The sequence below is a fragment of the Taeniopygia guttata genome, chromosome 4 (assembly GCF_048771995.1).
Source record: "Taeniopygia guttata chromosome 4, bTaeGut7.mat, whole genome shotgun sequence".
Lineage (NCBI taxonomy): Eukaryota > Metazoa > Chordata > Aves > Passeriformes > Estrildidae > Taeniopygia > Taeniopygia guttata.
In genome coordinates this window covers 11,623,737-11,640,309 of record NC_133028.1, presented here as the reverse complement: position 1 = coordinate 11,640,309, position 16,573 = coordinate 11,623,737, and the positions used below count along the sequence as shown (strand labels likewise).

Below are 16,573 nucleotides of genomic sequence, written 5' to 3'. Positions count from 1 at the left end.
GCTGCCACTTTAGGACTTCCCTCTTCCACCACAGCTTTTTCACAGAGGTAGCTACTTCAGGATCCACTGGGAAGCCTTGTTGGTGGTGAGAGGTCACAAGTCAACAGGCTTGTATCTATCCAGTGATTTGTCAGCAGATACGGGAAAAGTGCCTGACCTGCCTTGCCCTGTATCTTTACCCATTTTGCTTCAAAACATACTGAGGGTCACTGGGCACTGTAGGGTTGCTCTAGGTCAGGACATACTTTCTGCTGAGCCTGTCTGCTGAACTGGGGAATTGTTCTTTCTGTAGCCTTATTCCCTAGCATTCACATCAAAATACATGAACTGTGCAAAATACATGAACTATGCAAAAGGTAAACCTTGTTGGAAAATAAAAGCAAGTATAAATGTTCACTGAATATTTGTAATAAATATAGTAACTTTGGCTTTTGCAGATGCTGGGTTTTCTGCAGCTGACAGGGAAGCAAGCTTGGAGTTAATAAAACTGGATATCTCAAGAACATTTCCTAGTCTCTGTATATTCCAGCAAGTAAGCAACGTTAACTTCTGTCTTGGCGTGTTGGAGAAATTAAGTTTATGTAATCTGGCCTGTCCCTTGGTTGGAACAGGCCGTTGAGTTCTGAAGGAGCACACATCTTGAGAGGATAAAGTTCCTAGAGATTTTGGAAAACTAGAAATAATCTAGAGGAGAGTAACATCAAGGTGCATATAAAACCCCAAACTGTTTGGTAATAATGATGGTTTTTCTAATATTGTTCATGCTGGTTTCTGTTTGATGAAATGCAAGTGACTGTTCCAAAGTCAGTGAAATCAACATTGCTGGTTATAAATACACAGTGAGAGAGAACATATCAAACAAATGGGACTGGTTGGCCTTTCTTTAGCTTGATGCAAAAGTGATTTGGCGTGTATGGTTTTAGTGTGCTTTAGTGACTCAGGTTAATCAGATTTTGTCCTTCTATGCACAGCTTTCAGCAGCCCTGTAAAAGGTTTAGATTGTGATAAATCAACATTTTTAGGCAAAAAACTTCTCCCTTTGGAAATTGTAAGTAATTTACAGTACTCGGTGTAAGACATGGCAGCTGTTAATAGTCAGCAATGTGAAATTCTTTTTAGCTGTACACGTCCTTCTCAATATGCTCTTTTTGTGTTATGGCATATTGTTGTTTTGACTGTTTTCTTCATGGTTGACTTTTGCCTCCAGTCTCAGACAATTATGTGGTTTGCATTATTGTTCTACTTCCTTGGCACTATTGCCAGAGTGCTGCTGGCCTGTAAGGAATCTCATAGGCTTGCATTCCTATTGTATAAGTATTTAATATTTAATCAATGTATTGGATGAACTGTATGTATTTGTAATAAATGGGGTTTGGAGAGTTGTTTCATTCTGTTAAACCTAAAATTATTTGGAATAGTTCATCTGTTCTAAGCTACATTGGGAAAGAGTATTACTGCTACTTTGTTAGCAGTAATAGAGACCATGTGTAGCACTGAAGATTTTTTAAATGCTTATTGTATAATCAGATGTATTGTGTTGTTTTTGTTTAATTATAGGGTGGTCCTTACCATGACACGTTGCACAGTATTTTAGGAGCCTATACTTGTTACAGACCTGATGTAGGCTATGTAAGTGAAGAATTTATTTTTCAGGGGTGGGAGATATTTTCAGGAGGGAGATATTTTTTAAGAGGAGGAAGGATTTTATTAATTGGTCATTTTTAGACCTGTATTAAATGGTTTGAGGAGGGGTTTGTGGTAGGCTTTTTTCTATTCCAGTACACGCTTGAGAAGTGTGTATAACATTTATTTTGCTGGATTCAAGCTTTTTACAGGTTAAGTAATTGGAAAATCCATATTTGTTCTGAAGAGTACATAATTTGATAATTGGAATCAAAGACAAGGTGTAGTTATGTATTTATTGTTAGTACCAGTCTTACTGAGACTGCTGTTGAATTGAAATGATTGTCATTTCCGTGCCATAGCATGTGAGTTTCTCAACCAGTCTCTAAAGCAATGTCCATTGAAGCTACATAAGCTCAATCATAGTGTTTGAAGTAGTGATTATGAGAGGGCTGAGTGGATTTCATTTAGTCTGTGTATGCAGAGCAGGGTTATACAGAGAAGTTTTTTCTTTATGGAGGAGCAGTTTTAGACAAGGCAAGTGGAGAGAGGGGATGTTCCAACTTTGTAGGCAGCACAAAATACTTGGGAAGAACTGCTGAACATGACTGCTGGGAAATGAGACAAAGGGCAGATTAGCTGCTGTGCCTCATGTGGCACAGAAACAACCTGTTGTGTTGGGAAGGAGCTTGTTCCTCAGGTTTGCAGGAATGACAATCACACCTCACTCCACGTGACTCACAATGGCAGCACTGCACCCTCTGGTGAGAGAGGTTTGCCTGGATTCCACAACAGACTTTGTAGAGAAAGGGAACAATATCATGAGTTTATGGTAAATGAAACAAGAGTATAATCTTAGAGTGGTTTCGTTTATCAAATGATTTAGTGTAGTTGTTTTTAACTGCTGATAATTTATTGAAAAATAAAAGTACAGGCTTTGTCTCTAGAGTTCAAGTTCAGCTTTCCTCAAATAAGGATCTAGATGACCCATCCCTGGGAGAACAGGGATTACTTTGAAACACCTTATTGTTCAAAAAAATCTTTATTCTGTATATTTGAAAGTGTTGTCAACCTAACCTATCCTAGGAGTTCAGCTTGGAGTCTTTGAAAGAAGACAACATGGGAATTGTTAGCTTCCATGCACTGAACATATGATATCAAGGGGCATGTGGGTTAAAAAGTTCTACTTTTCTGAACGTTTCTCAAGATGCAGCAGCTCAGTGAGTGCATCAAATACTAGTGAACAGGAGGACAAAATGAGGCAATATAATAGTTACTGCTGAAGGGTAACACTTCTCCTTTCTTCAGGTGCAGGGCATGTCGTTCATAGCAGCTGTATTGATCTTGAACTTGGATACTGCAGATGCCTTCATTGCTTTTTCTAACCTTTTAAATAAGCCCTGTCAGATGGCATTTTTCCGTGTGGACCATGGCCTTGTAAGTATGCAAAAAACCCTGTAATCAACATTCTGTGGATAATGTGTAGGAAAAGTTTAAAAAATAAAAATTTATGATTTCAGTGGCTTGGGAAAGAAATCAGAATTTATTTCAAATTAACACATCAGAATTTATTTTAAATCAACACAACTTTTTTTTGTTTATGAAAACAAAAAAAAAAAAAAAAAAAAACAAACCCAACACACATATGCAGACTCCCTCAAAAAAGTCAAACCTAACCAAAGATCACCTATCAACCTTTTTGAACAAGACATGTTAATGAAATTGTTGAGTAGCTATTTTATGATGCTCAGAGAATAGTTATGAGAATATTACTGTAGGTGGTTTTCAGCAATACTGCAGTTGAAAGCTGAGAGCACCTTAATAAAAGTGTCTTGAAAGTACTTTTTATCATAGACTAATAGGTTGCTAAAAACAGACTGTTGCAGGGAGAAGCAGGTTTTCCATATCTTCCTGTAGCAGCTGTGTTTGAGTCCCACAGGCTGCTTTCCAGAGAAAGAAACCTCTCACCCCTCAAGTTTTCACTGGGAGATGATCGCCTCGTTTTCTCTAGAGTCTCTAAAATTCCATGTCAGCAGGTACACTAGCAAAATAAGACACATCTCCTCAAATGTGGTTTTAATTTACTTTAAAGGCATTTTTGTGTAATATATATGGCATTCTGTATTTCTTTCTCACCTCTTAGCGCTATGAAAATAGGATCAACCTCTTAAGAGTTCAAATGCAAGAAAAAAAGCAAAATGGGTGATGACAACAGTCCCTGTTGTTGCTTAAGAAGTAGACACTAGAAATCCTATCAGTATTCCTGCTGGAAATGTATTCCCTGTTCAGTCCCTGAATTTTGTCAGTTCACACCATGGGAAAATGTGCCGCAGGGCAGACATTGCTAGGAGCAGGATCAGCTATCTCCATTACAGTACTTGGAAAAGGAGGATATGCTCCTGCATTCTCTGTGTAAATATGGTTTGTGTGTAGATGGTTTTGGAATTGAATTGGATAGAATAGGATAAATATTTTTTTTAGCTAAGCTAGTGGGGTTTGCAATTCTTTCAGATAGTGCTATTCAGTTCTCTTAGCCTGGCCAAATAGGGACTGTGGGATAACTGTGTGCTTACAGAGGGCAGAGATGGTGATACATGAAATACTAATGTCATGAAAGCAAACCCATGGTTTAACAACAGAAGGAAAATGTCATCTAGTATTTCAAAGGGACTAGTGGCACTTGTGTGAGACAGTTTTGGCTTTCTGTGGTGAACATACTAATCTGCAGTCTACCCTCATCTTTTTGTGTCAGCTTAATAAGCAAATGCTGATTTGTTGCATAGTAAATTAATAAAAAATAATACCAGTGTAAGTTAGTTGTGTGAATAATAGTAATTTATACAGGTTTATCTTGACTTCTTTTGTTGGTTAATTTTATTAAACAATATTTTTTTATTACCACTAAGGGAAAGTCTTGTTGAATGTTGATTTGATCAAAATAACTATTTGTACTGCTGCCCAGATTGCTATCAATAGAAATGACTGTAGCAGTTATGTGTAAGGTCCTGCCTCTACAGTACTTTTAAAAGTAGGAACTTCAGTAGAATTATCTTACAGTGGTGCCAGCAGATTATTTTGGAAGTAGAACTCTCTGATGCATTACCTGCTTCCTTCTTTAGACTCACAAGTCTCATAGATGCTTGGATTTCATGCATTTAAAAATCCACACTGGGAAGCTGTTTCAGGGGTACAGTTCTCTAAAGTAGGTTCCTGGATTTCTGGTGTCATGTTTGACATGAAGCTGTTTCTCTGTAACTGACAGTTCAGAGATTTCAGTAACTTCAGTTATTTCTCTAGCATGCACCATCTCGGAGTGACTCTGATTTGCCTCTAACTGACTACCAGGCCCAGGTGTTTGTCTGTCACTGTTAATGAAAGTAGTCCACTATCTGTCACTTCATTCAGAGGAAATGGGAAATGTTTCTGTAAGGACATTTAAAAAGCCTGGGAGATAAACTTTTCATTCTGTAAAAGAATTTCACACAGAAGTCTCCAAAACAATCCCTTTTCCGTTTACTCTTGTGATGTTTTGGGGAGAAGTATGCTGTTGCAAGTCATACTTTGAAGAAATCACTGCCTTTCTTTATTGCTTTTATTGAGATTTGTGTTCCTGAATCATTCAAGGACTTTGCTTAACTTTTCTCCCTACATTATCAGGGACAGTGGTTAAATAATCTTTTGTTTTTAACTCTTACTTGAATTGGAAGATATTTTAACATGTTTTCTGTTATGAAATTTGACAAAATATTTGTCAAATATTTGAAATATTTGAAAAAATATAAAAAAGCATAGAAGTCTTTGTGTTTAAAGCAGTGAAGTTCAGGGGTTATGATGTCAGAGATTTAAAAACTGTTTCTCTTGCTTAGATGTTTTGTCCCAGTCTTTGAATTTTTTGTGTGAAACTCATATCTTCCTTTTTGCAAAGGAAATGTCTATTATCTAAATGTAGAATGTGTGATATTATGTCGGTATTAGACTGTCAGAATAGCTTAGATTGTGATTTATGACTAGAATATACTGGATTCTTCATTGTTGCTGTGGAGTATTAACATTATTTTAGTTTTGTATTTCATTATGTTCCATTGGGTCTTGGATTTTATTCAATATAATATTAAATTACTGCCACAAGCATAAAACCATTCTGTTATAATTATTTTGAAAAATCAGCCAAAAACTTCTCTCCTGCTGGTGTTTTTCTTTCCAAAGGAAGCTGGCCAAGACCCAAAGAAAATGTTACATTGTTTAGTATGAGAATCATATATAGAGTGGATCTTAAACGCTTAGTGCTTGCAGATGCTGCCTTTGATGTAAATGCTTAGATCTTTATAGTATCATGTAATTAATTGATCCTATTTTTGAAGAGTGTTAATCCTACAACACATAATACATTTAAGCTTATTAATAACACAGCTAACTGCTTGTTTTCTCTCTGTTATATTTTCTCAGATGTTGACTTACTTTGCTGCATTTGAGGTATTCTTTGAAGAAAATCTGCCAAAGTTATTTGCCCACTTCAAAAAAAATAATGTAACTCCAGACATCTATTTAATTGATTGGTAAGACATTGAAAGAGTAATTACTAATCTGTGTGACATATAGCTCCGTGTCAGTGTTCATGACAGAAATGGGAATGTTCTTACCTGGTTTAATGTTATTCCAAGATAGAGGCTTTATTTTTTGTTCAGTACTTGAGTTGTCAATCCAAATCATTCCCACATACTTCTGTGATGTTTAACACTTGCCTAACCTGTATTGTACTTGTATTAAGTTGGAAGCTTATTCTGAAATAATGCTGACCTTCTGAGAAAATTTGTCTGTTGCATGTGCAGGTGTATACCGGGCTGTCTATTCAGAAAATATTTCCAGTCTTGCATTTGAAATGTGTACTTTATCCTGCACAGATCAGGAAAAGTGTAATTAAAACATTTGTCCATACAATATAAAACTCAAAGCTCCATAAAAGCTATTCCACTTAACAGATGGGCAATTAGAGTCTTTTTATTAGATGAAACTGTCTTTCCTTTAGGTTCTAGTATAATCAGAACATTAGACCATTTTCCTTAGAGACAAGAAAAGACAAAGATCTTATTTGCCTTTCTGCCAAATTTCAGTGAGGTATTATGCACTCCAAATTGAGCGTTTGCATTTGTGCCTATCAGACATTGGTTTGGGGCAGTTAAAGAGTCTCTTTTCAGCAAGACTTCATTGTCAGTTTTGGGATGACATTAACGATTTTTTGTGAAAAATTAGTTTGCCCTTACGTTGTTGAACAATTTTGTCTGTTCTCAGGTATCTGACAAATACCTTAAGTAAAAGAACAAATGCCCAGTGGTAACTGCGGGAGTTTTTTCCTGACATTAATAAGCTGTTCTTTTGGGAAATATTTGCAGTGTTAATGCAATTTTACCTGAATGCCTTTGGCAGTACCCTGATCTTTAAGACCTAGTTGGTAGCATTCAACATGTTGCTAATCTCTTAGACAAAAATGCTTTTAAAGTAAATCAGTCCAATACAACCTCAAAAGTTTGAATATGTTAATTTTCATAGGATCATAGAATTTCTGAGGTATTGGAACAGTCCTCTGAGATCATCTAATCTAAACCCACTGCTCAAAGCACAGTCAATTAGAGCAGCTTGCTCAGGACCTTGTCCAGTTGGGTTTTGAGTATCTTCAAGGAACAGCACTTCACACTCTCTTCAGGCAACTCTGTTCCAGTATTCAACCACTCTTGTAGTTAACAAGTTTATTTTCTTATGTTTAAAATGGATTTTCCTGTATTTCATTTTGTGCTTGTTGGCTCTTGTCCTTTCACTGGATACAACTAGGTAAAGTTTGTTTCTGTCTTTTCTTGTTTCTTGTTTTCATCCTCCTATCAAGTGTTTTTAGATATTTAGGTCCAAGCCATCTCTTCTCCCAGCTGAACAGTACCAGCCTGCTCAGCCTCTCCCTCTGTGTGACACGTCCAAGCTTTCCATCACATTCATACTGAACTTGCTCCAGTATATCCGTGTCTCTCTTGCACTGGGAAGCCCAGAGCTGGCTAGTCAGTGCTGAATAAATGGATGAGCTGCCTTGGCATGCTGGCAGTGGTGTTACCTCTGCAGCCCAGGAGTTTGTGAGCAATCTTTGCTGCAAAGGCACATTGTTGGTTTACATTCAGCTTGGTGTCCACCAGAGCCTCCCTGTCCTTTTCTGCAAAGCTGCTTTGCAGCCAGTTGGCTTCCCAAATAAACTTGTGTCTGGGCTTACTTCTTACCTGTGTGCAGGACTTAGCATTTCTTTTTGCTGAACTTCATGGGACTCCTCTTGGCTCATTTCTCCAGTGTCTCAAGGTCACTGTGTAGTGGTACCAGCCACCAGCCTCCCAGTTTTATATCACCTGTAAACATGCTGTGGGTACAGTCTAACCCATCATCTAGGCCCTTAATGAAGACATTTGATTCATATCAAATGGTGGAGTACACTACCAGTGGGTTGGCTCAAAGCTGTACTTCATGCCACTAAATGACAGCCTTCTGAGCTTGACAGTTCCAGCTGGTTTTCAGTCCACTGCTCTATCTAATCCATACTTCATCAGTTCATCCGCAAGGATTTTATAGGATACAGTATTGAAAACTTGCTAACATAAAGATACACAATGTCTATTTCTCTCCCCTCTTCCTCGAAGCCAGTCATCCCATTGGATAAGCTACCAAGTCTGGTTGGGCATGATTCCTGACTTCTCACAATCATCTTTTTGTCCATAATGTGTTGTGAAATAATCTCTGGGAGTTTTTCTTACATTACTTTCTCAGACATGGAGATGAAGCTGGCCAGCCTGTAGTTCTCTGGATCCTGTCTCTTGAAGACAGGAGTAACATTTGTTTCTTTCAGATCCTCAGGAACTTCCCCTGATCACTGGAATGTTTCAAAGATAATTGAAAGTGGCCTCACAACAACACTAGACAGTTTCCCCACACACTTGTATATGCCAAATTTATTAAAATGGTCTCTAATATGATCCTCCTCCAGCTAGGGTAGGGTTTTCTTTTTCTAGGCATTTCCACTGGTCTGGGGGACCTGAGATTCATAAAGGCAAGTCTCAGTAAAGACTGACATGAAGGTGGCAGTGAGTACCACAGCTGTCTGCATATTCTTTGTCACCAGGTTCCTTGCCCTGTTCAGCAGTGGGCTCATGGTTTTTTCAGTCTTTTTTTTCCCTGCACATTCAGGAAAGCCCTTCTCGTTATCCTTAATGTCCATTGGTCGATTCAACTCCACATGGACTTCTCTTGCTGCTTTGCTTGATTTGCATGGTTTGTATATGCCTGTTGCATGGAGGGTGGTGCAACATGGGCTTTGTGACTTGACTGTTACACTGGGATTCAATTTTAATGCATCATGTGTAGGGGAATTATTGGGGGTTATAATGAATAGGCTCATTTCTCCCAACATTTAATGGGAGAAATACCATGGTAAAGAATTTGTGACTGAAGGCTGAGAATATTAAACTGAAGTAGATTTGTGCACAGAGAATAGAAAAAGTACTAGGGTAAGGTAGAATGGAAGAAAGAGAGCAGAGGCTGGTGTGTTCAGTGATAAGAGGAAAGATGTCGAAATTGTATGCCTCAGTGTTGTGAAAGCCTGTGTGTGGAGAAAGCAATTGAATAAAAGGGTCATCAGAATAAGAGGACTGTAAACATGTGGGAGAGTAACTGGATAGACAACACTGAAATCATCAGGTTATTGTATTTTTAATGGACAATAATGTTAATAGCAGTCCAGAAATTACATCAGCCTGTTACATGATGAGGATGGTCACCTTACCAGCAGGGACACAGACTAGGCAGAGATATTTAATGCTGTCTTCACTTTGGTTTTTTACGATAATTGTGTGCTTTGGGGTCCCAGAGCCATGAACTGGAAGACCATGGCTGTGAGGATGATAAACTTCTATTTGACTCTGAACTTGTGGGATTTGCTGCTGCAGCCTGATGATCTATGGGACCTGATTGGATTCATCCAAGAGCTGGCAGATACCATCATGAGATCTTTCTCAATGATTTTTAACAATCTTGGGAATCTGAAGAGGTTCTGTTTGTCTAGAAGCTGGCAAACATTGTCCTGATTTTCAGAGGGTGTCTCTGGAAATTAAAGGCCTGGTAGATTCACTACAATGGTTGGTAAAATTATGGAGCCATAAGATTATTCTGGAACATACTGAAAGACACCTGGACAATAGCACAGCCAGCACAGGTTCACGAGGTGAAAGCCCTGCCTCACAAACTTAATTTCCTTTTATGACAGGGTTACCCATCTAGCTGGGTAGATGTGATATTTTTAGACTTCATGAAAGATTTTGATACCATTTCACAGTAACCTGTCCAGATTCTGCAGCTGGGATGGAGCAATTCTGGATGTACTGGGGAATGAGATGCTGGAAAGCAGCACCATAGAAAGGGACCTGGGTCCTGGTCAGTGGCAAGTTGACTGTGAATCAGCAGTGCCCTGGCAGCCAGGAGGGTCAGACCTGTCCTGGGGGCATCAGGCACAGCATGGCCAGGCAAGGGAGGGGATTGTCCCACTCTGCTCTGCACTGGGGCGGCCTCACCTTGAGCCCTGAGGGCAATTTCAGACACAGCAATATAAAAAATATAGATAACTATCAGAGTGTGCAAAGGAGAGTAATAAAGATGTGAAGGGCCTTAAGAGGAAGCTGTGTGAGGAGTGGCTAGGGTCACTTGGGCTGTTCAGCCTGGAGGTGACTCAGGGGAGACCTCACTGCAGTTACAGCTTCCCTGTGAGGGGAAAAGGAGGGGCAGGCACTGATCTCTTCTCTATGGTAACAGTGCATGAAGCTGTGAAATTCAAATTAAATATTAGGAAAAGATTCTTCTTCCCAGAGGGTGGCTGGTCAGTGGCACAGGCTTCCTAGGAAAATGGTCAGAGCACCAAGCCTGGCAGAGTTCAAGAAGCTTTCAGACAGTGCTCTCAGGCACATAATGTGATTCTCGAGGTGGCTCCTGTGCAGGACCAGGAATTGGACTCAATAATCTTTGTGGGTCCTTTCCAATTCAGGGTATTCTGTGATACTATGGATTACTAGTTGGATATGATGCTGTCCTAAATAAGGTGATTGCTAAAATTGAGCATCCTCATGGTACAGGCATGTTAATATAATGCTATTGTTTAACTTCGCATTGTAAAGAAGAAATCCTGAGAAACAGTACCAGAAATTAGAGATTTTTTAAAAAAAGATTGACAGAAGATTGAAGGTTTACATTCCCTTCAGTAATTTTGCTTTGATGTAAATATAAACAAAGAGTATTATATGTCTTGAATAAACATTTACATGATAAATTGTTATCTCTTAGTACATATATAGGGTAAAAAACCAAACACAAAACCAAAACAAACCAAAAAGTGAGTGAGTGAAGAACTGATGACGTCTGTGTTGAAGTATTATTGAAGTCTTGAGGCATATCAGGTCCCCCTTTTGTTACCTCTGTGGTAAGTGTTAAGAGCACTTGAAAGAGAAGTCAGTGAGGAGTGACTCTGGATGGTGCTTCTCAAGGTCTTTGCATCAGTGAACTGACAATTAACATTTCTTGCTGACTACCTGCATCCATATTCAAGCTGTTTTATTTTAATTCCAAGGACAATTTACTGTGTTCCTTCCCATCCCTAGAGAGTTACAGCACTGATCTTGCACAGGAATGTAGGCTGTTTGAGACAGACCTGCCCAATACTGTATTGAACTTTTTCACACTTGTCTTGAACTACACAGCTCATACCACTCTGTCCTTAATTTTGTTAGACAGTGAAGGTTATATGTATGTAAAACTTACATATTTTACTTAAATATACATGTAAAGGTATTCATATGTATGTGTGTGCATACATATACATTCTGCTTCAAAATACTTTGATCCTGTAGGAAGCAGATTTAGATTTGGTTTTTTTCTTTAAATTGCCACTAAGTGTGGTGTATTTACATTCAGGGAAGAATATGGTACAGCATTGCTTTGAGTAGGCAGACCTTTTGCTTGTAGGTAAAAATCTCTGTGAAACAGCCTTGCTGTAACATTACTTTTATTTAAATGAACATTTGTTCTGAGCTCCAAAGGGATGCCTGCTGCTATTCCAGTGGCTGGTATGGTTACTGTGCAGGCATGTGTGCAGTAAATCTCTGGGGGTGCCAGCTCTGGGAGGCTCCAGTGGCCAGTGCTGCACAGACCAGTTGCTGGGAAACCTTTCTGCTCCTGCCACAATTAGAATGGAGACAACTAGTCTGCTTTGTGCTTCTTCCTGTCACTTGTGCTGCAGGGAACAGCAGTAAAATTGGTGTGCTTAAATAATTTTTGAATGGATATGTTCCAAGAAAAATAAATGCTATAGGTGGGCCCAGCTGTGTAGGTTTCCTTGGAGCAGGTAGAGGACTTAGGGAGGAGAGGCCTCCTGCAGTTTAGTTCCACTGCTGCCTTCTGTGATGGGGAAACTACAAGGACTGAATAGTTTAATTTAAGGTACTGTGACATGATTACTGGGGGATACCTGCCACAAGTAAAGGCACCTCATTTAAAAAGCCCAAACTTTAAGCCCAAACACAGCTGATAAATCTTGTAGACAGAATTCAAAAACTATACAGGGTTTTACTTTTTTTTGTGAGTATAATGGGGATCAAGTGTGAAATAACCATAAAGAGCAACGTGCAGTCAGGTTCACAAAGAACAGAGGGGAAATAGTGTGTCTGAATAGCCCAGTTTTGGCCTCTCACTCTGTCAGCTGATGTTCCGCAGGCTCTTGTGAGCAGAGTGGAATGTGGATTTGCCAAGGACACATGCTGTCTATTTATGGCCTGCTGCTGCTATACAAACACCTCTTTATCCCTACTCAGGAAAATTATTTTGGCAATAATTATAGCCAAGGGCTGTGTTTGTACTGATGGATTGATCAGTGGTTCTTCAATATTAGGTGGAGTGTGATTGTGCTCCATGAACATGAAGTTTCTATTGACACCATGTGTTTGCTGGAATAAAGGTCCAAGTCACTTTGCATGGCTGTTTTTAGTGGGCACTTTCAGTAAAGTATGTATAAGTTTATTTTCTGTTACTTTGAGAAAAACATAGTCCATCCCCCCAAAAAATACTCTTGCAGTCAGCATTTTATTTCTTTTTTCCAAATAAGAAATGAAGTAAACACTTCTACTTTTTTTTAGGCTGTAATGATTTTAAAATTTACAGACATGGGAAAGGAATGTGTAGTACAAGAATACATAAGATCTGATCTGAATCAATGTTACGTGTGAGTTGCCAATCCAAAATCTGGCCTACTTGTCTGCATTGCTCTTGCTGATATCTTATGAAGACTTTTTGATTAGAAAGAAAAGAGAAAAAAGGAGAGGGGGGGGAAAAAAAAGCAAAGGATAGAAGGATGGAGCTTATGATTATCATGGTAGCAGTTCTTTGCTTTCTTGATGACTTTATGGTCATATGCTTTTGCTGTGAGTAGCAAACCAGCCAGGACTTCATGCATCCGCCTCAAATACACTTTCATCAACAGAGCCAGGGAGGAGCAGGAGCATCTGGTGCTTCTTCTCTTCCTCCTCCAAACAGAGAAAGACCAGGAGCATGCATTGCTCTGACACTGGACATCTCTATGTGAGTTAGCTGTATTGTCTGCTCCTGCAACTTAGAGAGGTTTGCAAGGGAGCTGCAGACAAAAATCACCCTGCAGTACAGTGACAGCAGGTCATGTGCAAGGAGTGTGCCAGTGCTGCTGAAAGATGCTGCTGGAAATGCCTCAGTCTGGCAGCTGCTTTATTACTCCAATAAATTCCTGAAGAGTTTGACCAGTAGCTCAGAGGTTTAGTAAAAAATATCTTTCGTTTCAGGAAATGTTTGAGGGGATGAAATGCTGTACCTGTTCTAAGCAGTGATTCCTACTGGCCTTTCACTCCTTATTCGAGGGAGCCCAGTCTCTGTTAGGTCTTGATGCATCAATTCCATGAAAATATTAATGAAAGTTAATTGCCTTGTTAAGTTCCTGCAAATGGCACTTCATTCCAATTATGAAGAGCTCAATGGAAAATATGTGACTTGATGTGACAGCTTTTTTGATGCGAGGAAATCCTTTCATACAAAAGAAGTGTTCTCATTAATAGTTCTTTCTTTTGACAGTTAATTTCCTGCATAGTTGGAGATTTAATACAAATGGGTTTTTCAGGTTGGGTCTGAATCATGAAGGAATAAACTTTTGTGAATAGCAACTGGTCTATAAAGTTGGCATTGTTACGTATCTTCAACTTGTTTCTGGCTGGGTGTTTTCCTGCTACTTGGTGACCAGGAAAGGGCTCAGCTGAATTGCTTCCTATTACATTGTTCCTTTTAAATTGAAAACTTGTTGCTGTTTCCTCTCTCTCTCTGTGTGTGTGTGTGTATGTGTGTGTGTGTGTGTGTGTGTGTGTGTGTGTGTGTGTGTACAGACAGAAGTCTTAATTATGCCATGCAGGTATTCTGTGGCAGTATGGTTTTATAAGGTCTTTGACTGTTCAAAAATATTGAAAGAGTGTGCAAAGTAAATGAAATCTGCAGTGCAGGATCGGCCAGTAACCAAAGAGCTTGTATTGTGCTCCTCTTATACCTTCATGTATGTGTGATGAACAAATGTGTGGGTTTTGCATCCCAGGCCCATATTTTTGTTTGTTTATTTTATAATTCTAATTTAGCTTTTTGAAGAACAGGATTTTAAATGCTTCCACTTGTTAAAAGATTGCAATGAGATGTAAAAATAGGAAAAACAGTAAAATCCTAAGGACCTTAAACCTGCAATTCACTTGTCACCTAAATTTGTGCACATGTTCGTTTCATCAGGATGTTAATCAAATTAATGTCTTTTCCCTTTTTTCTAAAGTGTGATTCATACATAAGCCATATACTTAATGACACATCATTCAAATTAATTTTTATATAGTAAAGAGCAGATAATGCAGAAAACCTTTGATTATTAGACTTTGCTGTGAAGATACTTCATACTCTATTCTTACATATACATGTGTGTATATATCTGTTCCATTTTGTCTTTATAATGTGAATCCAAATTTCCCAAATAAAAAATTGGAGGGGATAGAGGGTAATTTTAAACACGTAATAACTTCTGTTAAATTCAACATTCTTGAAAAGGAATTTTTTGTTAAAAGCTGTGGAAGGATTTGATTGAAATTTGAGCCTTTGCTGACCTCTGCTGGGGAGAGAATTCTTTGCAGTTTTACAGAGATTTTTGTGCAGTGCATCCGTGGAAAAGTTATTTCTGAATTCTGAAGGAAAAAAACACTGTAACTCTTTCCCCTTATATACTGTAAAATGATTCCAGGAGATTATTCTCATCATGTGCTGTTAGGTCATTGTTGGCAGCAGTGCTTCTGCTCTGCTGTGCAGCGAGTGTTGGGTAAAGGAGAGAGGAAGGAGCAACTTTTTGTTTCTGGCTGCAAGGCTGTCAGCATTTTGGTGAAGGAAGAAATGTGCTCACGCTAGTTAATAAGAATAGAGTTTTAGCAACTGGGACAAGGCTATTGCTTCTGGTATTACCCTTTCTCTTTGGTAATCACATCCGTACAGGCACAGTGAGCCACTGTCTTATCACCACTGTCTGCACCTCTCTGGACATCCTGCCTTGCCTGTTTCTCTCAGCTCAAGGGAGTTCGCGCTGATCCTTCCTCCAAATCTCATGCTAATATTACTTTGCCTGTCAATCATGCCTGGAACACAAGAGTTAATTTTATTCATCTCCTTTATCTGAAACACAAAGTGCCCATTGCAGGTTGTCTTAAGGTTCAGCTTTTTGAGTTTTTGCAGCTAAAACTGCATCAATTCTTAGCTCTGAAGTGATGATTAAATAGGCCTTTGATTATAGTTGTGGTCATCAAATGCCCATTGTAAAACCGTGTATATTGTTTCTTCTGGTATGATCCAAGAAAATCAGACTTAGAGACCACACTTTAATGGTTGTAAAATTTTATATTGTTTCATGGATTAGTGTGCTGCAGCTAACAGAAGTACTTCTGAAATACAAAAAGAAATACTCAATTAAAAATATTGGAGAATCCTCCAACTTACTGATGGTTGGTGTGTGTATTTCTGTGAGTATCCAGTATTCTTGTCTAATAACTGAAAATTTTGTTCTGCCTTTCAGGATATTCACATTGTACAGCAAATCTTTGCCACTAGACTTGGCTTGTCGTGTCTGGGATGTGTTCTGCCGTGATGGAGAAGAGTTCTTATTCCGTACAGCACTGGGAATACTAAAACTTTTTGAGGATATTTTGACCAAAATGGACTTCATTCATATAGCTCAGTTTTTAACAAAGCTACCAGAGGACTTGCCTTCGGAAGAATTCTTCACATCTATTGCTGCCATTCAGATGCAAAGTAGAAACAAAAAATGGGCTCAGGTAAAGAGGATGTCAGTCTTTGGTAACTGATGATTTTACTTTACTCATGAAAATGGGGTTTGGCAACATCTGGAAGAATGTTGTAGCAGAGCTGGTGCTTGATTTTATGGGTAGGTATGACAGCGTAGCTCATTCCATGCTTTTAGCATACATTGAGATGAGTGGATTCCCTCAGCTTAATCTCCACTGGAAAGGGAGAGCTCAGTCAACATTCAGAATTGAAATACTGAGTGAAATTTATGAAGTAAAAAGTCACACAACTTTGAAAATTTATTAATTACAAAGGCTGCTAGCAACATTACAACTTAATATTTAAAAGCAGAAATCCAGTGTTTGGGAGAAGTCATCAGGACACACTCTCATGCAGTCATTTTCATCTTCTTGAAGATCTCTACTCTGTCTAATTTTGAGCTCTACAGAAGTGATTGCATCTCTGCATCATCTTATTGGGATTTAGCATGTGATTTCAGAAATTGCTTCATCACTGTAAGTTCAATTAAATTCCAGTTTAAAAAAAAGGA

The 16,573-nt window shown here is 38.7% G+C and overlaps 1 protein-coding gene across 2 annotated transcripts in view; it reads left to right on the top strand.

Moving 5' to 3' along the window:
- TBC1D14 (TBC1 domain family member 14) overlaps positions 1-16,573 on the top strand; it is a 64,449-nt gene that overhangs the window by 43,861 nt on the left and 4,015 nt on the right. For both annotated transcript variants that reach the window (XM_012573651.5, XM_030270694.4), the window contains 5 exons: positions 438-532; positions 1,558-1,629; positions 2,932-3,060; positions 6,070-6,179; positions 15,794-16,052. In XM_012573651.5, coding sequence (XP_012429105.2) covers positions 438-532; positions 1,558-1,629; positions 2,932-3,060; positions 6,070-6,179; positions 15,794-16,052 — 665 coding nt within the window. The remainder of the gene's footprint in view (positions 1-437; positions 533-1,557; positions 1,630-2,931; positions 3,061-6,069; positions 6,180-15,793; positions 16,053-16,573) is intronic.